We start from the raw sequence: 26,449 nt of genomic DNA, 5'->3' as shown, positions 1-26,449 counted from the left end.
GCACAAATGAAAAGAACATAATTGAAAGCACAGAAGAAATTGATTACAAGTAAGTTAAATGATCTGTGCAAATCAGTGCTATATTTATAACACTGGTCGGGGCGTCCCGAAGGGGTTCCGGGCGCCCTGGGGGGATAAAACTTTATCCCCCAACGTTCAGATCGAGTTTGACTCGATCTGGTCAAAAACTTCGGTCCGGGCGCCCCGGACCCCAAAAGTCAACTCTGGTTGACTTTTTTCGTCCAGTCGCTCCGCTCTGGTTCAGCTCGTCTCGGTCCGGGTTTTCTGTTCCGGCTCCACTAGCTTGGGTGATCTCGGCCATCCGGAATAGGGCTCACCCGAATCCATGTTCCAGTCTTCTCCTCGAGCAGCCTTCCTTCCCGGTTTCTCGTCCCTCGAACGCCGCGCACGTTCTTCTCGTCCACCGGTGTACTCTTCCGCGGTCACCTTGTCCCTCGGACGCACCGAGCCCATCGGCTCTCTCCCGTGCCGTCCTTCTCGCTAGTCGCATCTTCCGCTCGACTTCCTGTGTTCCTAAGCTCCTGCACACTTAGACACAAGGGTTAAACAAACGCAGGACCTAACTTAGCTTGTTTGATCACATCAAAATACCTTGGGGTTCCAACAACTTCAAGTTCTAGCCCTTACAAGTAAAGGAAACAAGAGGAGGTACAAGAAGAAGAAGCTTCCACCTTCCTTATCACCTAGAACACTTTTCTCTCTAAGGAAAAACCACAAGCGAAAGGATGTAAGTTCCCCTCACCTGTGGTACAATAGCTCTTATTTTTCTATGAAGATTCGGTCACATGAAAAGGTTAAGAAAACATCAAGAAGAAATTCTAAGCAAGATAAGACCAAAGGAAGGACCTAGAGAATGAAAGGATCTAAAAATTTATATGCTTGATATTTCTCTTGTAGCATGTATTTTATGGTAAGGATTTATCTATGTTAAAATGTTTCGTAGAACTTAGATTCATGAGTATTCGGCCATGGTAGAACTAAGGGCCTAGGAGAGCTTTAATTTAAAACTAAGTGTGCCAAGATCTCCTTAAGATAAGATATGAAACTATTATGATATGCCCATGATTATATGTTAAGTTGAACTCTATTTTATGTCCATGAAGGTTCGGCTATGTTTAGATTTTTGTTCTTAAAAAGCCTAGGAGAATTTAAAGCAAATCTAAGATGCTCATGATCTCCTTGATGAAATGTTATGTAGCTAATCTAATGTGCTTATGTTTATTGTTGTATGGAAATTAAATTCATGCTATATAACCTTCGGCCACTTCATGAATTAGGACTTAGGAAACTTAGAACCCAACTCAATCATGCTCATGTTATTCCTTGAAATGTTTGCTATGAAAGTTGCTTAAGGTTCTCATGTTTTTAGGACACTTGAACCCTAATTTTAAGCCCTACATGTTTCGGCCACTTCAAGATTTAGGGCTTAGGAAACTTAGAAACCTAACTCAACCATGCTCATGTTATTCCTTGATATATTTGCTGTGAAAGTTGCTTAAGGTTCTCATATTTTTAGGACACTTGAACCCTAATTTTAAGCCCTACATGTTTCGGCCACTTCAAGATTTAGGGCTTAGGAAACTTAGAACCTAACTCAACTATGCTCATGTTATTCCTTGATATATTTGCTATGAAGGTTGTTTAAGGTTTCTCATGCTTTTAGGACACTTGAACTTAAATTTTAAGCCCTATAACATTCGGCCATTACATGATGTAGGACTTAGGAAACTTGGAACTTAACTCAACCATGCTCATGTTATTCCTTAAAATGTTTGCTATGAAGGTTGTTTAGGGTTCACAAGCTTGAATGATAGTTTTTAACCCAATGTATGCTTGATAAATTTCGGCCATGATAAGTTGTAAGCTTAAGTGACCTAGAACTCTATCTAAACTTGCTCATGATAGTTCTTATGGTATAAGAAATGATGCTTACTTAGGGTTCACATGTTGGTATGAAGTTTTACAAAAAAAAAAACTCAACCTATATGGTTCGGCCACTAAAAGACATTAGGGTTATAAATCGAATTATGTTTTCCATGAATCTTATATGCCATGATTTTGAGATTTCTATGCTTCTATGTTGATTGTGCACACTTATGATCTATATATGATGGAGACCCTTATGCTATGGTGTGTATTATGTATGATGAAGCTATGTGCAAATTTATCCATGATATATATGATGAGCTGTGTGCCCAATTTATGCATGAAATATATGATGTGTTGTGTGCCCAATTTATGCATAAAAGATATGATGTGCTGTGTGCCCAAATCTTTACATACCATTATGATGAGCTGTGTGCCCAAAAGTCTATATGGTATGATATGATAAGTGACACGATGTACAAGAAAATATAAGAACCATGATATGTAAAAGCATGCTATTTTACTTTATGTATGGCTTGTATCAAGGGTGGGCTCCATAAGCGCCCCGGGGTCGATGGACTAAGAAACGGGTCTCGTTAGGGATGAGATCCTAAGTGCCCCTAGGTCGATGGACTAAAAAACGGGCCTAGTATGTATGCCTTGTAGGGTTCAAGACTTGCTACCTTGGACCTACATAGGACGCGCGCATTTATGTATGTGGTACAAGTCAGGGCCCTAATCATGTTAAGATTATGTTTAAGTATGTATATTATAAGTTTTCAAAGGACATATTGCATATGTTTTCATGATACATGTTTTAGGAATTCGCCTTGCATATACCTTATGATTATGTCATGATATTTATGATGATGTTATGATATGTCAGGGTGCAATTGATGATTATATTATGTTATGTCATGATACCTTACGTTTATGTTACGATATGCCATGATATGCTGCATGATATGATGAATTGCCTCCATGTATTATGTCTTGTGATTTTGATATGGTATACGGTTTTTGTGAGTAGGAAAGGAACTTACTGAGCCATGAGTGCTCACAGCTTACTTTCTTGTACCACAGATAAAGGCAAAGAATGGATGAACTAGGGGAGCAGCAGGAGGGGCTAGAAGGATGTGTGTGGTAGTGCCTTGGCTAAAGGAGAAAGACCTGCTTTTTATTTAATAAGAACTATACCTAGTTATGTTACTGCTTTATGACTACATGACATTTAATTTTGTGTTTGGGCATTATGACTTACAAATCATGTTAAGTATGCTATGCGGTTTTATATGTCCAGGTGATTAGTCATGTTGATTTTAAAGAAAATAAAAGTTTTTAACTTCTATAAATAAGACTTCCGCTGTAATAAGTAGGTATGTATGGGTAAGTAACCTCCGTCGCCTTAGCAGGAGGGGCGGGGCGTTACAGATTCATCATCATAAAATTAAAATTGATCACATATTTGAGAACTTCATAACCTAAGTTCCATTGGTACCACTTCTACGAGGAAATATCATGATTTGAAATATAAAGTATTGAATTTTAAAATAAAATATATAATAATAAATGGATAAACTAAATCGTAGGGCACAAAGTAAGAAAGCTAAATTAAAATTGAATCGAGTTTGAACTAAATTCAACAAATAGATATGGAGATAAGTATTATATTGGTTCAAATTGGAATTGATTTGAAGTTGAGTTATGACCATACCAAGTTTAATGTTTAAACGAGTTCAAACGATTTTAAAAAAATTGGGATATTTTACGAAACCTTTCATTTTCTCTCTCATTTTTCTCCCTCTTCTCCCTATGCATTTTACATGCCAACCATAATGTATATCACCCCTTCGTTCATTCCTCTTTTTTATTTTTTTTCCTGTTTTTTCTCATTTGCTTCTTCTCCTTTTCTTATCCTTTTTCCTCTCCTCTTCTAAAGCACAAGAGCTTTTTTTCTTCTCCTTTCTCATTCTCCAGCAAGCAAGAAATGTAATACTAGTTGCTGTCCTCTTCTAGCAACAAGATCAAACAACCATCAACCCTCCTATCTTCTTCCTCTTCTAATATTTTTTAGGATTTTATTGGCATAACAAAATAGTCACGGTTTGTCTTACCTTGCTCTGTTTGTGTTATTGATGAACTCATCGAAACTAGTCAAGATTGTTAATGAAAAAAATAAAATTTCCCTTTTTTCACTTCTTTATTTCTATTTTATCTTCTCTAATGTTCTCAAAAACAATAATATATATATATATAGAGAGAGAATTTATATGCTGCGATGATTGTGGTGCGGTGAAAATGTGGTGCCGTCCACGTCAGCTGCGGTGCCGTGAAAGTGAACCAAAGAAATAAGCGCGTGAGAAAAAAAAAAAAGCATCGCAGCGAGAGAGAAGCCGCAACCTCAACCCTAGCGCCTCTCGCCCCCCCTCGCCGCGCCTCTGATCTCCCTCGCCGCGCCTCTCGCCTCTCGCCCTCGCCGCGCCTCTGATCTCCCTCGCCGCGCCTCTCGCCCTCGCCGTGCCTCTGAGATCTGCTGCAGCTCTCTCTCGCTGCGCCTCTCGCCCTCGCCGTGCCTCTCGCTCTCTCCCCTCTCCTGCCGTCGCCGCGAGTCCCCTCCAGCAGAAGCGCCGAGTTATCCCTCTCTTCGGCGACAGGTTCTATTCTGCCGCGAGCCCTAGCAGAAGCGACGACAGGTCCTCTCCTCTTTTCCTTGAACAAGGTCCATTAATTACCAGATAAGAAACTCTTTCCATAGTTGTTGACATCCTTATTAACTAACATTAGCCTCCACTTCAATGGATAGTATCAAACAAGGTTCATTACACACATTACAAGTTTCACCTTCACAATCAGTTTCATTAAAATATCACCTCTTACCAAGCATATATTTTGGAGTACATATGCAGAAACAGGAGAAATAAAAATTCAACTCCATGTTCTTCCAAGGATTTGGTTCACCATTCTTGACACTTAGCACAATGTCTGAATAATAATTTTTCAAAATTGGTATAGATAGAATCCTTATACTACTCAAGGAAGATTATACATGTTGGTGTAATTGTTTCCTAAGTGTTCGAGTTCGATCAATTAAGTGATACTTGGAGAAACTAAGAAATTAGGATGATCTTTGATACAATCACACACAAGTGGTCGAGTTCAACTAACTAGTCTTGATGTTTGGTTAAAAATTTAAGACAGACTATATTGTGTGGTTACTAATATGATTTCTCAAGTGTGCATGTGTTGGTTACTTGACAAAGTTATTACAAGTGCAATGAATAATGTTCAAGTAGGTTAAGATAGATGGAACACTTAACAGAATCAGATGAAAATTATATTTGGATTATGTAATTCTCTATTGTTTGCAATATGTTTGATTCATGGAATTTTAACTTTTATATTGAATTAAATAGGTTGATGCCGTAGCTGGATTTCATTACTCAAATGGTTAGCCATTTGATTTGATTTTTGCTTCCTATTTGAATTTCAAAATCTGTATTATAAGATTAGCATTTATTTTTGAAATGTTTATTAATTGTAATGTAGGGAAAAACATATGTAGTTTTTGTTGGACGGAATCCCGGTGTTTATGATAGTTGGGAAGAAACTCATACTCAAGTTAACAGATATAGCAGTGCATTGCATAGATCATATCTGAGTAAAGAGGAAGCATTAAGAACTTTTAGTTCATACTGTTGGTGCGGGTAGCACTAACGGTCTAACGCAGGTTTTGATGAATGACAAATAGGTTAAGTTAGTTGTGTTGTTGTCTGACACTTTGATCGAGTGTGCAGGAGAAGTCCAGACAGGTCGACGGTGTAGCGACCCACCCTTCTTACTACTAATCCAGTCTAAGGATAACCGTTACTTGACGACGAAGTCGACTTGACCGGTATGATAGAAGTCTTTAGGAAGACCCGACCGAAAAATGTCGACATCCATGAGCTCGAGCGACCTGAGGATCAGACGGCCCGTCATGGTCGCCTCTGGCGGTAAGTGAGGTAAGTCACTGGAGGAGGACTGCGAGGACGCGTTCCCGGGAAGGGAACATTAGGCGTCGATCCGGCTTAGATCCATTTCGGATATCTAAGTCGAGATCGTGACTAGATTCCGGTCTCGGAAAGACGGAATCTAAGTCATACTCTGGATGCTAATTTTTATTACTGAGCGTACCTGTAAAAATGTGCTAACAAACTGTGCTGCAGGGTTTATTTGCCTCGGACTAACACTGTTTTGCAGGTAGGAAACAGTGGGGGTCCGGGCGCCCGGAATGGCTCCGGGCGCCCGGAAGTCCGGGCGCCCGGAGGCAAATTTTATCCCCAGGACGACGTTGACACTTGGAGCATGCTGGTTGGGAGTGCTACGTCACATTCCAGGCGCCCGGAGGGGATCCAGGCGCCCGGAGCAGCATATAAAAGAAGCCCCAGGCAGGAGCTTCAAAACATCAGTCTTCTGAGAACTCTGAGTCCAATCACTCTGCTGCTCTGCGCTCCAACAACGTTCACAAAGCTCCGACGACTCACTCCGGCTCTCTTTTTAATTCATTGTTTGTCGGTTAGCTTTGTTTTCTTTCTTTTTCATTAGCAATATTTGTACGTAAACTGTAATTATCCGAATTGCTAGTGAATTGCCCAACGAAAGTACTCAAGGAGTACGGGCCTTCGAGTAGGAGTCGTCACAGGCTCCGAACGAAGTAAAAATCAACAGTGTTCATCTCTTTACTTCTTTACTTTTCCGCTGCGTTTTAACTCGAGATTTTCGAATCGATATTCACCCCCCTCTATCGAATTCAACGGTCTTACAAGTGGTATCAGAGCAGGTACCGCTCTGATTTGGTGCAACCACCAATCAGACAGGGGGTGAAATCATTTTTTTTTAATTCCAAACTGATATTATTATCTTTTTGGAAGTTTTTTTTTTCGTTGCATTTAAAATCAAAATTGGTACAACACCAACTTAGAGTTTCTATTTCTCCCGCACTGCTAATCCAAGACGAAGTCTTGGGATTTTTTTTCCAGTTAATTTAGTGTGTGCAGGATAAGATGTCTCAACAAGAAGGCTTCAGCACAGTACGTTCTCCCCTATTCAACGGGGATGACTTTTCGTACTGGAAGAGGAGAATGGAGGTCTACATGAAGACAGACTACGACCAATGGATGTGCATCACAAAGGCTTACAAAATTCCAGTAGACAACTCCGGGAAAATAGTAGACCATGAAGAATGGACAAATGATATAAAGAAAAAGGCATCAATTGAAAACAAAGCCATCAATACTCTACACTGCGGACTAACACGAGAAGAACTGAACCGGGTCGGACCACATGAAAACGCTAAGGAGCTTTGGGATAAACTGATCGAGCTGCACGAAGGAACAAGCGCGCAAAGGTAACAAAAAGAGATTTGCTGTTAAATAAAATTTTTAATATAAAATTGCGGGAAGGAGAAAGCGGCAAGTCACTCCACGCGAGGTCAAAGATATCCTCAACGGTCTCCACGCGATAGGCCACCAAATGGAGAACCGAGACTTAATCAGTGCGCGTTAAATGCTTTTCCGAAACAATTTGTGGGCATCAATCGTAGATGCCTACAAAATTTCAAAATTTTATCTAAATTAAAATTGGATGAACTCTTTCGTGAATTAGAACTTCATGAGCAAACTAACATCGAGAAAGGTGTAGCTTTATTTGCGAGTTCCTCTAAAGAAAAGAAGAACAAACCCGAATCAAGAAGATTCCGATCAAGACTCAAGACGAAGAACACCTGGTGAACTGGTAAGGAAAATGTTCACCAAGAAAAAGAGAAGCTTCACAAAGGATCTTCGAAGATCGGTTCGCCAGCAGACTCAAGAAATGTCACATGTTTCGGATGTAAAAAAGGGCACTACAAGAATGAATGCCCAAGATTGAAACTTGACAAACCAAAGTCAACAAAGAAGAAAGCCCTCAAAGCAACATGGGACGATTCCTCCTCGGACGAATCGGAAGGAGAAAGGCAAAGCACCAAAGTCACCTCGCGCTGATGGCTCCGAGTTGAAACGAAGGCGAATCGGAGGAATCGGAAGACGGGTCCGAACCCGAATCGAGCCACGAGTCCGCACTCGTTTCCGAAGGTTCAAGAGGTATACCTAAACTTAAATCGTAAATTCTTTAGAATTATCTCGTGTTTAAATAAAAAGTAGTTAAGTTGGAAAATGAAAATAAATCGCTTCTTGAGGAAAATCAAAACCTCGAGGAACAATTAAAAATTCGAATCCAACTCAAGATCGAACACGAGGAGGAGAATTTATCATTAAAAATGAAATTAATAAGTTAAAAGAATTGTTGGAAAAATTCACAACAAGATCTAAAAATTTAGATTTAATTCTAAATAACCAAAAGGCATGCTATAATAAAACCGGACTTGGATATAAGTCAAACTCAAACAAAACCTTTAAATCATTATTAACCCAACACAAAGCAACTAAACAAGCTTGGGTCCCGAAAGCGTGCTTAACCACGCAAGTAGGACTTAATCAATTCTATATACTTAAAGATAAAATACATTATATAAACTTGAATAAATCAGATCAAAAACTAAAATATAAATTTAACTTAAAATCAAAATTCAAAACTCAACAAAATTTAGATTATCACCAAGTTGATTATAACTATAAAAAGAATCGACACAAACCCAAAATCTAAATTAAGGGCCAATAATTCAGGGGGAGGCTCCAGAATAGCTGGCACCTCCAAAACTAACATACCCGACAGGGTAACCCAAAACAAACTAATCCGACAGGGTAATTAGGATTAGTAAAAAGAGACCAAGTTTAACTTGACTCATGGTACTGGTGAAGTTTTTGGATGATAGTACGTTAGGGAAGCTTGGGCATCGCATGTCTAGAAAGATATGACTTCGATCTGGTGCATTTGGCCAAGTGGAACTGACCGAAGCTACCCTTAAACGAATCCTAACCAATTAGACCAAGATTTAGTACTAAGTTCCGTGGATAGGACTATTCGGAAAACTTCGAAAGGTTGGTTACTTCTAATGATGTCCATGAGACTCACCAAGCTTAGAAGTTTATCCGAAGAATGCCTATTTGTGGAAACTAAAGCTAAGTCTGAATCTAACACTAGTTAAACCAAAACTCTATAATCAAACCAATTTCATCTCACAAAACCATAGGTTTCCCTGATTGATAATATAGTTCGGGTGAGATGAATAAGGCTTTAAAAATTAATTTCAAAATTTTAAACTTAAAAATTATTTTCAAAATTTTAATTTTTAACTTAAATTTTTAAACTTAAAAATTATTTTCAAAATTTTAACTTAAAAACTAAAATTTTAACTTAAAAATTATTTTCAAAACTTAAAAATTATTTTCGAAATTTTAACTTAAAAACTTTAATTTTAAACTTAAAAATTATCTTCAAAATTTTAAACTTAAAAATTATTTTCAAAATTTTAACTTAAAAATTATTTTCAAAACTTAAAAATTATTTTCAAAATTTTAACTTAAAAACTTTAATTTTAAACTTAAAAATTATTTTCAAAATTTTAACTTAAAAATTATCTTCAAAATTTTAAACTTAAAAATTATTTTCAAAATTTTAACTTAAAAACTTTAATTTTAAACTTAAAAATTATCTTCAAAATTTTAAACTTAAAAATTATTTCCAAAATTTTAACTTAAAAATTTTAAACTTAAAAATTATTTTCAAAATTTTAACTTAATTTTTTAACTTAAAAATTATTTTCAAAAAAACTTTAACTTAAATTAATTTCAAAAAAAAAAAAGGAAGTCCAAAACCAGGGGCGGGCGCCCGGAGTCCCCTATAAATAAGGGGCAGCAGGCGCCCCCAACATCTGCCCCACTCCCTCTCACTTTTGCCAAGGTTCACTTTGAACCTCAGTGCGAAAGTACTCTAAATCAAAATCTTCTTGCGGTGACGACGCTGTTGCGATTCAACCGAGGTCGTCAAATCTATATTTTTTTTCTTCGATGGCTCCTCGGTAAAACACTCTTCCACTCTCTAAAAATTTCTTTTGTCTTCTAAATTTTTTTAAATATTCTTTATATACAGTAGGAAACGAACAAATACTGGTGCTGGACCCTCCAATGCTAGTACAGACCCTAGGTTTCCCACAGACGAACTTAGGATTAAATTTGAGTCCACAATTTATAAGGCCATTAGGACTACTTGCATAGATAGAGCGTTCTTCCTAAGGTCATGTCCCTCTGCCTTAGAGGTTATAGGCCACTACAATTTAAGGAACCTTATCGAATGTACCAGTCCAATAAACATAAGTCTATGTGCCGAATTTTGCAATAACCTAGTAAAAGTAGACGACTTCACCTATACCACTAGGGCGGCAGGCACTGATATCGTATTTTCCCCTACGACTATCCGAGAGTTTTTAGAGTTGCGTCCTTCTACTTGCCCCTTTTTATGCTATCCTCCGAGGGATCTACCGTTCGACGATCCCTACTCACATATTACTCTCGATACGATGTATTCGTATTTTTTTGGGGGAGCGAGAGATCCCACTGTGACACAGTTTAGGTCAGTAGAACTTAGAGTTCAGGACTACGCTCTTTATAGGGTTGTAGTTCTTTGCATTTTACCACTGACCACTCGGGACATCGCTGTGATGCGCCCATTCCATTCATTCCTACTTTATGCCCTGATTCATAGGTTAGAGATTGACATTAGCCTACATATCTTTTCCACCATCATTTACTCAGCCGGATACGTGACTGACAGTCGAGTCCATATGCCATTTGGTCACATTCTGACAGCCTATATGTCCTCGCTGCACATTGATGTCACTAGAGGATACGTTGCCCATATGACCGAGTTCGATGTTATATCCTCTCGGAACTTTTCCCTAGCCGACATCCAGGTAGATAGAGATGATGGGACTATGACTTGGCGGAGGGGGGCACAACACCAGCCCGATCCAGACGCACAGATGGACGAGTTCATGCTCGCACTATTTCCGGAGGAAGCCGCACCGGCTCCACCACCACCCCCAGCTCGAGCACCACGACACGCTCCCCGCACTCTAGCCGACCGTATGACCGGACTAGAGAGAGCCATGGCGAGTCTCCAGCAGGAGAACTCCGACTTTCATCGGGACATACGACGAGAGGTTGCCGAGTTACGAGCTGCCGGGGACACCCGCCACACTGAGCTGATGGCACTTCTTCGATCCTTGGGATCTGGACCACCCCCTTCATCATCTCAGTAGCTTTAGTGATGATCTACTTCTGTAGCTACACTATTTGTAAAATATTTTGGATTTATCTAGTGGCATTTCAAACTTACATTGAATATGTTCTATCTTAATAGACTATGAAATTTCAAAAAATACTTTCAAAAATGATTTTATCAAATTATAGGTTAAACTTGTTTGCTTTCAAAACTTTCCATTTTTAGATTTTCAAAAACAGTTTTGGCCTTAGACTAGGTTTACATCCTTAGAAAGCATGTACCCATAGGACTAGTTTTTGAGCATCTCACCAACATCTTAGGTTTACCTTGCTTGTGTTTGATAAACATAGAAAGGGGTGAGATGCATAGGCCAACTGTCTGGACTTAAGATGCTTATTCCAGTGCATCAACATAAGTTTGGACGTTAAATACAATTCAGATATTAATCAGATTAAAGTTCATCAGTCAAGTCAAACACTGACTGATTATAATTTCCTTAATCTGACTAACCTAGTGAAAGCTACTATCTTCTGATAGTTAGTTAGTACCTAATTGGTTAGACAGCTGGTTAGAGTTAAGTATCAATTTCAGGGGGAGAAATAAAACTACTGTAGTTTTCCAAATTGAATTTTAAACTTAATTTTGAAAATCAAAGTTTAAAAACAACTTGTTTAAAATTGTGAAATTCTTTTACCTCACAAACTTTTTATCCATTTTTCCTAGTCTTTGAAAACTGACATTTTCAAGTATTTTAAACCATGGTTTTAACACTTTTACACTTTGAAAATTTGATTTTAGAAAAAAAATTTTACAAATACATTCTAAAAATATGATCTTAATTTCAAAGCTAAATTTTACAAACTAAGCTTCTCAAAATCATCTTCTTTGATTTTGAAAATTGAATCTTTTACAAACTTAGTGTTGAAAAATAAATCAGTTTTGAAAAATATTTTTTCTCAAACTTGTTTTGGAAATTTGGTTTGAAACATTAGACCTTATACACTTATGATTGAAAATTAGACAATCTACACTTAGCAAATTTTCAAAAGCTAAAGAACAAATGCGTTAAACAAGTTTTTTTAAGCTCCCCCAAAGTCAAATTGATTTTTCTTGGATTTAAAGAGTGTACTTTTATCCTTGAATTTTGAACCAAACTCAGTTATTTTTCATGATTAGGTAACTTAAACACTATGCTTATTTACCCTTGTTCTTTTTTGATGAATGCCAAAGGGGGAGGAGGGTTAGGTGGTTAAGTTAGCTAAACCAATTTGTAAACTCAAACTAACTTTAAAAACCACACAAATGCATGTTGTTTCGTACATATGCTTTCACTAACTTAACCAGGTTGTCATTCCATCAAAAAGGGGGAGATTGTTAGTGCGGGTAGCACTAACGGTCTAACCCAGGTTTTGATGAATGACAAATAGGTTAAGTTAGTTGTTGTCCGACACTTTGATCGAGTGTGCGGAGAAGTCCAGACAGGTCGACGGGTGACGGATGTCCGGCACGAAGTCCGGCTAGGTCGACGGGCTGACCGGATAGTTGGCGGAAGTCCAAGCGGTCGACGGGGTGGCCGGACGCTTGGCGAGAAGTCAGCTAGGTCGACGGGTTGACCGGATAGGTGGCGAGAAGTCCAAGCGGGTCGGGCTGACCGGACGCTGGCAAGAAGTCCAGCGGGTCGACGGGCTGGCCGGACGTTTGGCGAGTAAGTGAGGCGTCTGGAGGGGAGTGATTGCGAGGACGCGTTCGGGAAGGGAACATTAGGCGTCGATCCGGCTTAGATCCATTTCGGATATCTAAGTCGAGATCGTGACTAGATTCCGGTCTCGGAAAGACGGAATCTAAGTCATACTACTTGCTAATTTAATTCTTACTATTGTAAAATGTGCTAACAAACTGTGCGCCAGGGTTTATTTGCCTCGGACTAACACTTTTTGCAGGAGCAAAGGAGCCAGGCGCCCGGAGGCAAATTTTATCCCCAGGCGACGTTGACACTTGGAGCATGTTGGTTGGGAGTGCTACGTCACATTCCGAGCGCCGGAGAGATCCAGCGCCGGGCGATATAAAGAAGCCCCAGGCAGGAGCTTCAAAACATCAGTCTTCTGAGAACTCTGAGTCCAATCACTCTGCTGCTCTGCGCTCCAACAACGTTCACAAAGCTCCGACGACTCACTCCGGCTCTCTTTTTAATTCATTGTTTGTCGGTTAGCTTTGTTTTCTTTCTTTTTCATTAGCAATATTTGTACGTAAACTGTAATTATCCGAATTGCTAGTGAATTGCCCAACGAAAGTACTCAAGGAGTACGGGCCTTCGAGTAGGAGTCGTCACAGGCTCCGAACGAAGTAAAAATCAACAGTGTTCATCTCTTTACTTCTTTACTTTTCCGCTGCGTTTTAACTCGAGATTTTCGAATCGATATTCACCCCCCCTCTGTCGAATCTAACGGTCTTACACATACAAGGAGAGACAACATGGTTTCTTTGCCCCTACTGTCCAAAAATGTTCAAGCTCAACTTTGGGTTCAACTTCAACTCCATCCTCAAGTTCTGGTGAAAAAATGAAGCAGACTAAAGAACTAGCGAAGTTGATAAAAAGCCAGCTAGATTTAGCTGATGAATATCGTCGTAATGCAGCTAAGATCGCCGAGATGTGTGAAGAGATTAAAAAAAAAATTGACTCTGTTAATATTAGTGATTAATCGGTAGACTTCTTTATTTAGTTGGATGAATGTAATTTATGGTAGACTTTTTTATTTAATTGGATGAATGTATTTGACAGTAGACTTTTTTATTAGTTGAATCAATGTATTTGACAGAGTTGAATCAATGTATTTGACATACTTCTGCATGGTAATTTAACATTTAATCTTGTACAATTAGAGTCCCTCTTGTTGCAGGTTTAGAACCCATTACATTTGTTGGAAAGACTGAGGTGATCAATTCTTTCCTACTTCGACATCATTTATCTTGCCTTCTACTTGTAGTTTGTTACTTCTCTTTCTTAGTGTACAGGTATTTGGCACTAAAAAGTGATCGGAGTAAGTGTGACGAAAGTAAAAACTACTGTATTCTAGTGAATGCACAGATGGTGAATTAGTGAAAGCAGGAATTAGTTGTTCTTCATTCATAGCCAATGCACAGATGGTGCAATTTAGCAACTCTTGTCCTCTATTGATGAAAAAGATGCAACTGTTGGATTTCTTGTAAGCTCGTTGAAGTTTTTCACATGTTGCAAGTGTTAGGACCTTCGGATGGCTAGAGAGGGGGGTGTGAATAGTCTTCTTTAAAAATCCAATCAATTTGATCAGGTGAATCAGAAGTGAATCAGACATATCAGAGAAAAACAAAACGACATGTTGTGGATCGGTCAACAGACCGATCCATAGCTCTCTGGACCGATCAGGACTCATCCTGATCGGTCTGGGAAGTGTCTGATCGGTCTGTGGACCGATCAGCCTATGGGTGGATCGGTCCACAGACCGATCCCCCCTAGCGCTTTGAGTCCCAGCGCATCCCAGCGCTTCTTTCTGATCGGTCTGTAAACCGATCAGATAACCCACAGAATGCTTCTGTGTGGTTACTGATCGGTCCACAGACCGATCAGATAACCAGAAATCGTAATTAGCAGTTATAATTCTATAATCATGATCAGATAACAAAAACTTTTGTAGTTATTATGATGTACATATGATCGAATAAAATAAATTTATATTCTAGTAATTTAGATTTATCTGGTTCCGATCGATTAAAAATTTAATACATGTAAGGACAACAATGTCATTTGGATCGTTGGGTGCGACACTCCATAATATAATAATGTTAGAATCGACCCTAAACCCTAACGTCTTCCGGTCGAGCGAGCTACGAGGCCCTCTCGACCTAGTCCGGAGAAGCAGTGCCGAGCCCTCTCTGACTTCGTCCGGTCCAGAGAACGAGCTACCGAGCCCTCTCTGACCTAGTCCGGAGAACGAGCTGCCGAGCCCTCTCCGACTTCGTCCGGTCCAGAGAACGAGCTACCGAGCCCTCTCTGACTTTGCGTGCCAAGTATCCGTACTTGGACTTTTCCTCTCCTCATGATCAACCTTGATCATCAATCAGTCTGAGTTTAATTAATATCTGATACAAACTTAAATCAGTGTCAACATCAAAACAACAGCCAGGTCAGACTGTATCAACAGCAAGGGCTAGCAAAGTTTCAGTGCCCAATTGCCATGAAATGGCTCAGACCAAGCACGTAAACCGGCAAAAACTTGGGGCCATGATCTAGTTTTCTTTTTGGAAAATCAATGGTCTTTTCACTTTTTTTATAAATAGAGAAAATCAGTAACAAAAATGTTTTCTTTCCTTGAACATTAGAGAAACAATTTCTAGCACTGACACACTGCCAGAGATTCAGTTAACATTTTGTAAAACATTCAGAATATGATGAGCCTTTTCGAAGACTAGTATCAAGATTGGTCATTGGCCATTGACTAGCATCATTTTAAGTCCCTTTCGACCAAATAAAAAGAGAAAAAATAAAAAATAAAAAACTTTGATGACTCACCTAACAACAGCTTAACATTCTAAAAATGTTGTTCATTTTTGTCCAATGGCCTGGCAATGCAAATGGAGAAGGCAAAATTTGATCTTTACACCTTTACAAACTTAGTCATGTTTGGTGCAATATTACTCGAAATCTATATAGCATGTGAGTTTGAAATCAATAATCTTGTAACAAAACAAAAGTATCTTCCCATCAATCTTAATTTAGAATTACTTGTCTTCACTAAAGAAACAGAATTTACCAGATACCAAATTAGTACAGTAAAAAGTCTGAACAACTGTAATACAATACATGGCCTAACTAGGAATAACACATCATCTAGTACGATAACTAAGTGCAGGAGACTAGAGCTATGGAATGCAACATGAATCCTTTGCTACATTAGTAAACTTTGCTTGTGAAATTTAGCTCCCGTCAGTTGCATCCGGATCAAGTAACTTTCAACCACAACCAAGGCAAACTACATTTGAAGAATATTATTAGTGCATCCATAATGAGAGGACATGAGTGATGCATCCTTTCCATCCTTGCAGTAACCATTGTCAACCTACATCCATTAGAAAATACTTAAGACTAAATAAGACTAAGCAATTACTATACATGAATATAGCAATATGCATATGCCGTTAGATAAAATTATGCCACAATAAATTCAATGAAAAAGTTCAAAATAATCAATACAAAAAGTCTTTTTGAAGTGCAATGGAGAACCAGATTTGAAAATGTGGATGTTGCTGACATTTGACACCTTGTTCACTATATATTGATGATATGGCAATCCATCAATATCAATTAGCACAGATTTGAAGTGCAATGGAGAACCAGTAAAATTAGATGATGGTTCTAATTCATTTGATCAAATCAATTACATCATATCGTCCAAGTAACAGTTCAAGTAAAAAACATGGTATCATATCGTCCAGTTGAAGCTTTGTTGTCCAAGTAACAGTTCAACATTCATAATTGTTGTTGTCCAACATGAGTTTTCTGGTTATAGTTACACTGGCAATCAAAACATGAGATTTGGCAGCAGTATGTAAAAATATGTACAACAAGAAACAACATAAAAAAAAGATAGTATGTAAACCAAGTGGACCATTGGGGTACTAAGCATGGTATGATAGTATGCATAGATACTTTGTTAGAAAGACAATTAGGTAAAGACAATTTACTATAATTTAAAGATAATTTATTATCTCAATAAATTACCAACCATGGATAATTACAACATCATATCTCATGTTGTTTGAACCTGCAAAATAAAGACAATTTATTATTTTCATTATCTCAATAAACAATAAATCACTATAATTTAACAAATTAAAACTTTGATAGTACCGACTATAGATCCCAAATCCGGTTCATATGTGTCGTCAAGACTGATATGATTATTATCTTCAATTGATCTAATAATTGACATATTGTCATATACAATAATCAAATAAGTTTGTTTGTAAGAAAAAATATAATAAAAATAAAAAATTAAATCGACACATACCCTCGTTGCAAATTGGGACAGTTACGCTTGTCATATGACACTCCTCGATGTCCGCATCCATGACAAAGCCTAGAATTTGATGTTGATTTCTCCTTTGATGATTTTAATCTCTTCCCACATCCCTTAGTTCGTACTACAGAAGGATCAATAATACCAAGTGTCTCATCCATGGATTTTTTTCTTTGACTTCTATCACTGCATGTTGTATTAATGGACATCTCTTGAATTTTGTTGTAGATACAATCAAATTGTTCTTCCAAGAAGGTTATCCTCTCATTACTCAAAGATGCATCATCAACTAACACTGAAGCTTTATAGGATAACCTCGAGTGCCTCGACATCAAATATCTTTCTGAATCTGGATCATCAATGACATTTTGCTCTCCTAAAGCATATATTGCTCCAACTTTAGCATATCATGTCCATCGTTTGAGTATATACATATCAGGCAAATGAAACACTTGGTTGATACGAAAAAAAGCTAACATATGTCTACATGGAATGCCCTCAAACTCAAATTTGGTGCAGCTACACGATATGTAATCCCTTTGTTTGTCATGCGTGAGCACTCTTGATTTTGAGGAAGAGGAACTTTGAAATTTCATCACGTGGTAAACTGCTGAGGCAACTCCTGTACATGTCTGTTGCACATAATAACTATGACTCTCGATCATTTCACTTTGAAATTCGAGCCATTTCTTTTTTGTGTACAGCTTAACCATCTGACTTTCCATTGGCCAGGTTGTATTAACTTTGGGATTCTCATTCATATCGATATGGTCCGCAACTAACTCATTGTGTCTTTGGTGTCTTAGTGCTCTATTAAAACGTGTGATAAAATCCATTAATGAGTTCTTATTTGAGACATATTTCTTGAAAAATGCATGTGACCCTTCAGATCTTTGGCTACTTGACATTCCTGCAGAAAATACATGACTAAAATATGCTGGCACCCATCTGTGTCGCAATTCATACATCAAGGACAACCAATCATTTTTCTCTAAGTTAACTTCCTTGATAGTCTCTTCCCATGACTTTTCAAAATCATCAGGTGTTAAAGAATTTGCAATGACGTTCTTTATGCTGTGATAATAGTTTTGAAAAGTCAAAGGATCTAATTTTTCTGAGAATTTGTTCAATATGTGCCACAAACAATAGCGATGCACTGTTTGAGGCAAAACCTGTGCAATAGCTTTTGTCATTGCAGGATCCTGATCAGTAATGATAATGTTTGGTGCACCTTTAGGCATGACTTCTAAGAACTTTGTAAGCAACCAAACAAAAGACTCAGTTTTCTCATCACTAAGAACCCCACAACCAAAAAGAATTGTCTGATGATGATGATTAACTCCTACAAATGGTCCCAAAATCAAACCATATTTGTTGGTGTTATAAGTTGTATCAAATACAATAGCATCACCAAATACACTATATGCCCTTCTTGATACATGATCAGCCCAAAAGCATCTACTAAATCTGTTATCAGAATCAGTCTCGTAGGCAAAGAAAAAAGCTGAATTCTTCTCTTGTTCGAATGTAAAAAACTCGATAAGTGTTTCAGCATCAATACCCTTTTGTTCATCCCTTAGATTTCTCTCAAAGTTTCTAATATCAGTTTCTGTACAACCTACCCATTCAGGGCCTCCATACTCTATCTCTAATAAACGCATTTGTTGACAAGTTGGTACATTGGCCTCTGAAAATTGTTTTGTCAATGCTTTTTTGGCTGCCGAAACACTACGATGTGAGCGTAGCAAATGCACCTTTGATGGAGTCGAGAGTGGATGATTATGAGCTTCTATAAAGTTACAAATAACCCAATCCGGTCCCATCTGTTTCTTGACAAATGTAATATTTGCCTTACAACCCATTCTAACTGTGCCACGTGCTCTTTCCCTTATTTGTTGATCAGGGTTTAAATGTTTCTTGTGTCGCATTAGATCTGTATGCCCTTCTTTGAAGCATACAATTTGTTTCCATGTCACTTCATTTGTTATTTTATTTTTCCTGCTCGTGCTATTCCTTGAACTAAATCCGGCTTCTCGTGCATATTGGTTATAGAACGAATATGCATCCTCTAGAGATGAGAATTCCATTCCAGTTTTTGGCTTTCGATCATCTGCAACTTGGGGAATGAATTCCTGATCATCAACTCTATTTTCTTCCATTTCTGGACGCCCTCGCATTTTATTTGACAATAGATAAATAAATTATAAACATGATATAAATAAAAACTCTTCCAATAAAAGTGATTATAATATAGATGCATCAAATTCTAACATAACATCATCTAAGTTAAACATAAAATTAAAGGTCTTTCCATAGGCATAGGCATAGGCATAAGCATAGATAGTGACAAATCAAGTACACGTTGCTCATGAGAGAAAACATTATTAGGATGAAAAGTGATACACTATGTAGCCTTACATTTTTAATATTTAGAAGTCACTATATCATCACTGGTAAGTAAAACACTTTTTATATGATATATTAGTCTCAACTCTATATATTTTTATAATTGAATAAAAAAGACAAAACAAATGTCAATTGATCAAGTTAATGACTAGGAATGGAACTCCTAATCCAAGTATCTCACAGTAGGTCAATTACATTATAAATCTAATTTTATCAACTAGCAATTATCAACCCTAGAACATGACTATAATTTTAGCATACATCATAGTAAAATAAACTAGGAATGGAAAACAAGCTGAGCCAAGACAAGCATGGTTGTATTCAAAAGCAATCTAACTTTAACCAAGGATTCCCGTGTATAAGAGATCAGAATGTTGAATTGGCAAATTCAATAGACCTGCTCATAGGAATGGAAACCAAGCTGAGCCAAGACAAGCATGATTGTATTCAAAAGCAATCTAACCTTAACCAAGGATAAATGATACGAAATACAACTGAAACTTTAACCAAGGATAACTTCAATAGACCTTGCTTAGGCAGGAGGGGACTTGCGGCGGCGGTAGGAGAGGGGAGAGAGCAGCGCTCGGCAATGGAGAGAGCAGAGCTCGGCGATGGAGAAAGCTGAGCTTCGCGAGGGAGAGAGCAGCGCTCGGTGGGGAGAGCTGCAGCAGATCTCAGAGGCACGGCGAGGGCGAGAGGCGCAGCGAGAGAGAGCTACAGCAAATCTCAGAGGCACGGCGAGGGCGAGAGGCGCGGCGAGGGAGATCAGAGGCGCGGCGAGGGTGAGAGGTGCGGCGAGGGAGATCAGAGGCGCGGCGAGGGGGGGCGAGAGGCGCTAGGGTTGAGGTTGCGGCTTCTCTCTCGCTGCGATGTTTTTTTTTTTTCTCACGCGCTTATTTCTTTGGTTCACTTTCACGGCACCGCAGCTGACGTGGACGACACGACATTTTCACCGCACCACAATCACCGCAGCATATAAATTCTCATATATATATAAGTTTTACATGAATTTTAAAAATACAATTTAAAATGTATCTGATTTTAAAAAATATCACTTGAAATCTAAATGGATCGAGACAATCCGGACTCGTTCCTTCTCCGGAACCCGAATCCGATTCAGGTGGCGGATAGACGAAGGCTGCTCTTTGCCTGCCGAATGGCGTAGGGAACCCGTCGTCGTCTGTCTCCTCTGCTCCCTTCGGCCTCACCCTCCTCGACCTTCTCCTACGGAGCTAACATGTTGCTGTCTCCCTCTCCCCAACTCGCTTGCCGCTACTCCTTCTCGGTCTCTGGCAGATCGTTGCTTCGGCCGGCGGCGTTTCCCGCCGTCTCTCGCCTGCGGTCATTTCTCCTCATCCATCGCTCCCTGCGAGGTTTTTTTTTCTTGATTTCATCTGTTTCAACAGTGAAGATTCTTAGCGAGTAATAGCCTTAGGGCTGAAAGTTTGTTCCTTGGCCTCTCTCTAATTTGATGCCTTACACCAGTGTTTAGGGCTCGAGAGAGTCGATTCCTTTAATTAAATGTCAAATATTCGATGTTTCTTCATTCCCGCCTTTTTCCCTTCACAAGTTTGCATTTCGCCTTTTTTTTCCTCTCGTCGAGTCGTATTGTTGCAGTAGTTTCTTGCAGAAAATTGGATTTTTCCAAATTGGTGTCGAGGAGCTCATTCAGTTAATGTGCGCACTGTCTACAGTGAGAGCGGTAGCTTCCACTGAGCAAGATGTGGCAGGGTTTGATGAGATGGCTGCTGGTACTAAGAGAAAATACTACATGCTTGGGGGTAAAGGGGGTGTCGGAAAGACGAGCTGTGCGGCTTCTCTAGCTGTTAAGTTCGCCAATAATGGTCATCCCACCATTGTCGTGTCTACAGATCCTGCTCATTCATTAAGCGATTCATTTGCACAGGTATGCAATCATCAGTGCTTCTTCTTTTGCTTGAATTTTAGAATCCAACTACAGTTTTTTAATTCATTTGTGTTGTGGTAATTAGTGTTGAATATGTGGCTATTTTAGGATTTGAGTGGAGGAACCTTGATGCCTGTGGATGGGCTGGATGGACCATTGTTTGCACTTGAAGTAAGCACAAAATCAACCAAATTAGTTTATTTATTAGGAATTGAACTTCTAAATTTTCCTAGGCTGATAAGTATACCTTTATGCTTCTTTATTGTCATTCTTGTAGTAGACAAATGTAAGTTGTGTATTTTGTTTACAGATAAATCCTGAGAAAGCAAGGGAAGAATTTCGTTCTGCAAATAAAACAAGTGGAAGTTCAGGGGTTAAAGATTTTATGGATAGTATGGGTCTTGGAATGCTTGTTGAACAGGTGCAATGCTATCTTAATACTTAGATTTTATTTTTTCCGAGGTGGACTTTTAAAATATTCATGAATACAGTCATACAAATTGATCTGGTTACAGAATCCCTCACATTTTAGGCTCTATAATCCAATGGCAACTTATGCTCCACTTTCACATGAATCATTAAATAAAAAAGAATTTTTGTTCTGAAGGTAATTTTATATTGGATAAATATCAAGTAGTATCAGTCAGTTTGCATAAATATCAGCTTCAATTAGCTGGGTTGTGAAAATAATAAAATTTGGCAGAGCTTCATTAGAATCTTAAATAATTTTCCTAACAATCAGTTCTTATCAATTGAGCTGGACATGAACAATGAAAAATAGGAAGAACTCCAAAATATGTGACCCACCAATTTTTAGCCATGTGAAATATCTCTGTACAATTTTTCACTAATTTGTTTGGATAAGGCTTATTCATATGAAACTTCATACAGATTATCTCAGTTGTTCTACAGTTATCAAAAAGATTCAAAATGAGTCCAAGAAAATCTAAAGCTATACAAAACTGTTATGATCTTTGATTCTTTATTGTCAACAAAGCTGAATTATCATAATAAGCACACAATATGTGTTTCTATTAAATACCTTATTAATATTAAGTCAAAAAACTCAATGAAGTAGCTGCTGAAGTATTTAATTTATTTAAATCATAATAACCTGTGTCAATGATGCATGTGATGTGCCTGTTTTTTTTCTTGAATCAAATTAACCTTTTTTTTATACTATCCTTTTTTGGATAAAGATGGTATTCTTCTGTTGGTCAGTTCACTCACTAAAATAGGTTCATTTGGGTTAACTTGTATATATCCTCTTATTGGTATAGCTAGGAGAGCTTAAACTAGGAGAGTTGTTGGACACTCCCCCTCCAGGATTAGATGAAGCTATTGCAATTTCAAAGGTATGGATAATATGCCAAAATATGTAGTTCTGAGTATAAAGGGGCTGTTGATTAACAATTTTTTAAGACTTACAGATAACTAAGCGTGTATACTCTTGTTGAAGGTTATGCAATTTGTTGAAGCACCAGAATACAATAGTTTCAGCCGTATTGTTTTTGATACTGCTCCAACAGTAAGCATACTCAGTTGAAGGGGGGATCTATTCCTGGTGCTCTTTCTTGTTTTTCCTGGAAGTTTGATTGTAATATCTTACAGGGCCATACACTTCGGTTGTTATCCTTGCCAGACTTTTTGGATGCTTCAATTGGCAAAATTTTGAAGGTACATTTTCTAGAATGACACTTTGATTATGTTCAGCACAGTCTTTTACATTCCTGTCAAATACACCTTAGTTTTTACCTTAAATTATTTTATCTATTTATTTGTTGACTTATTATTAATAATAAAACAATGTGGCATAAAGGGACTCTGTTTCAGTATATTAGCATGTTCCACTAGTAATAATATTGGATCTATTCTATGCTTAAATCTATGAACTTCGTATTTCCAAGTGTATCGGGGTTTGAATGTATATTATGATCAGTTTTGTTGCAGTAGGGTTGATGATTATCATGATTCTTTTGATGCTTTGCTGAATTAACTTGTTTGTAGATCATGTTTGTTTGTGTTGAATTAAGAAGGTGAATGGTAACGCTTATTGAACAACTTATGTTGCTATAACCTTCATGTTTGAAAGGTACGAAAAAGGTGAATGAGGATAAGAAGGCCAAAACTCCATGTTAGATGGAATTGCACATACAATCATCGGACGTGTAGTTTGCTGGGGCATATTGTTCGTATAACTAACTATATGGAGGTTTCTCCCATTACCTTGCACATAAAGTTCATGCCTTTTCTGTTATCTCATCCAACACTATGTTCTGATATGCATGGGTTAGCTTTGTCATGGGTTTACAACTTGGGGTTTTGATTTAGCCTATTCTGAACTTCGTCCTCTTGGTTTCCAAAGATCAAGAGATAATGCTTAAAACTACTCATGCCTTTTGACCATACTTCAATGTTTTCGTGTCTACCTGCTAGTTCATAAGTGTATGCTAACAAGGCACATCCATAAGTTTCAAATTATTTATTTACCTGAAATAAGACATTATTCTACTTTGCTTCTTTGAAAAATATGCTGCTGTGTACTTTCCCAGCTAAGGGAAAAGATATCTTCGGCAACATCGGCTATTAAATCTGTTTTTGGACAAGAAGAACCAAAGCAGGATGCTGTAAGTTTGCTATAGAGACAAAGCAGAACTACGTCTAGCAATACCTTTAACTTCTATTTTGTGTACTCGCATAGGCTGATAAACTTAAGCAACTAAGGGAGAGGATGATAAAAGTGCGGGAGCTTTTCCGTGACACCGAATCAACTGAATTCGTTATCGTCACAATCCCAACAGTAAGATGTTGCCTTAAATTAAATCCATATTTTTTTCATTCCCTACCATCTTTTCTGTACTACGGGTATCAGCCTTGCGCTTTAGGTAGTAGCTACAGACTTAGTCCTTCAACTTTATTGTTCTAATGTTGGCAAACATGCGAGTTTCTTATGCATTATATTCAATAAACTTTATCTTACTGAAGGTCATGGCCGTCAGTGAGTCATCAAGACTGCGTGCTTCATTGAAGAAAGAAAATGTACCAGTCAAGAGGCTTGTCGTCAATCAGGTTCTCCCACCATCTGCTGTTGATTGCAAGTTTTGTGCCATGAAAAGGAAGGTAAAATGAAAAACCCACAGTATCGAGAATTCTGTTTATTTTTCCTCGACTTTATGTGATCATGTCTATCTCTATACCTTGCTCTCATGTCATGATATCTTTTTGAACAGGATCAAATGCGTGCGCTTGAAATGATCTATAATGATCCCGAGCTGCTAGGATTGAAGTTAATCCAAGCACCGCTGGTTGATGTGGAAATCAGAGGTGTTCCTGCCCTAAGGTTTATGGGGGACATAGTATGGAAATGATCACATATTCGAACTGTGGATTTCGTCCTAGCGCAACATCATGTTACTAAGCAGCAAAGCCATCGCTTCATGGATGCCAATCGAAGTCTATGAAGAATACCAGAAATCCATGGTGGCATTTTATGTACCTCACATGAGATAGAGATTCAAACCTTGTCAAAGAATACCCCCAACCCTCACTTTTTGCCTTCCCCAAAACAAGTTTATGAGGACATAAATATATTTTGCCTTTGTGGTGCAACTGATTAGCACATTCGAAGGTTTATCAACTTGGAGATAAAGAGAATCTTATTTTTCATTTTGTTTATCTAAGTATTCTTTTTTACACTAATCATCGATAAATTCATTGGACATATTCAAAATACGATATCGTAGTTTTGTTGGTTTTGAATGATATTGTTTTGATAAATGAGACCGTAAATGTTAAAAAAATGAAAATTTGAAGTTTGGTTGTTATGACTTTAATCCGAAAGGGACTACAAAATTTTGAAATTTTGTAGCTATTTATGTAGACATGAACGAGTATTTAATCCTTAGGATAATGAACTCTATGAAACTGTTGTTTAATGAAATATCTTTGTCATCTGTGTACTAACTCGGCTATATTCATGAGGCGACAAAGAATTACTCTCTCATGTGATGATTAACTTTGATTTTTTTATGTACTCCCTCTTGAGATAGTTGTTAGGGAGGACTGTAAGGATGATAAATTTTATTTTTTTACATAATTTAATGAGTTGTTGACATATTTGAATTAAATATCAACATAATAAAACCTCCACAAGTTAACGTAGTTTATACCCGTATGGATATTTATTCTAATAAATTTTAAGATTAATTTTTGATGAACCCAAAAAGCTTAGTTGGCATGTGAAATATTTCAAAACTGAGGGGATATTCAAAGGATACCAGCATTTTCTTCTTGAATAGTTTTTTAATTATAAAGATAATAATTTTAAATTAATAAGTTTAAGATACATTAAGATATCTTTTGTCTTTATTTTATTGAATTTATGAGTAGTAGTTTATCTATTTTATTGATTTTTTTCTCATATATTAGATAGTGATAGATTCTCTACATGAATATGCCAAATCTTATTAATTATTTGATAAGTGGGGATTAACTATTTGAATTTTTACCGGACTATATTGTATGATTATCTATATTCAAATGAATTTTATCATATTTTAGTATTATTGATTAGATTTTCTTTAATCTTTCTTTCTTGATTAATGTCATATCGCCTAACTAAGACATTTATTGATCATCTAATTATATATCAATATAATAATCTCTATGTTATTTACATATTCATCTTAATATTCTTATCTTTGTAACTTTCATGTTATATTCGTATAACTCAATATTCAACTCCATATAATATATATAGTAAATCTAACTAACATTTTATAAAACTTTCTTTTATTTTATATGTACCTCACAATAATAAAAAATATCTAACACTTCCTTTATTTTAATTATCCATTTTATCATATATAAAATATCTCTAAACTCCGCCTATGATGGCCGGTCATGGCCGGTCCCAAGCCCGAATAAAGGAGGAGGGTTGCGTTAGGTTGCCAACCAGCGTCAAACTATGACAAATATTCAATAAATGAATCCATTAAAC

The 26,449-nt window shown here is 37.5% G+C and overlaps 1 protein-coding gene across 1 annotated transcript; it reads left to right on the top strand.

Annotated features, from left to right (window-relative positions):
- Window positions 1-20,672: 20,672 nt before the first annotated feature.
- Window positions 20,673-25,123, top strand: LOC122007078 (ATPase GET3B-like). Its single transcript, XM_042562843.1, has 11 exons — window positions 20,673-20,917; window positions 21,239-21,450; window positions 21,559-21,621; window positions 21,761-21,871; window positions 22,731-22,805; window positions 22,910-22,978; window positions 23,062-23,127; window positions 24,003-24,077; window positions 24,152-24,250; window positions 24,436-24,570; window positions 24,681-25,123. The coding sequence occupies exons 1-11, from the start codon at window positions 20,782-20,784 to the stop codon at window positions 24,816-24,818; spliced, it is 1,179 nt and encodes a 392-aa protein (XP_042418777.1). The 5' UTR covers window positions 20,673-20,781; the 3' UTR covers window positions 24,819-25,123.
- The last annotated feature ends 1,326 nt before the right edge of the window (window positions 25,124-26,449 follow it).

This window comes from Zingiber officinale, chromosome 7B (genome assembly GCF_018446385.1).
Source record: "Zingiber officinale cultivar Zhangliang chromosome 7B, Zo_v1.1, whole genome shotgun sequence".
Lineage (NCBI taxonomy): Eukaryota > Viridiplantae > Streptophyta > Magnoliopsida > Zingiberales > Zingiberaceae > Zingiber > Zingiber officinale.
Note: the sequence above shows the minus strand (reverse complement) of the source record. Positions and strands in the feature narration are given on the sequence as shown.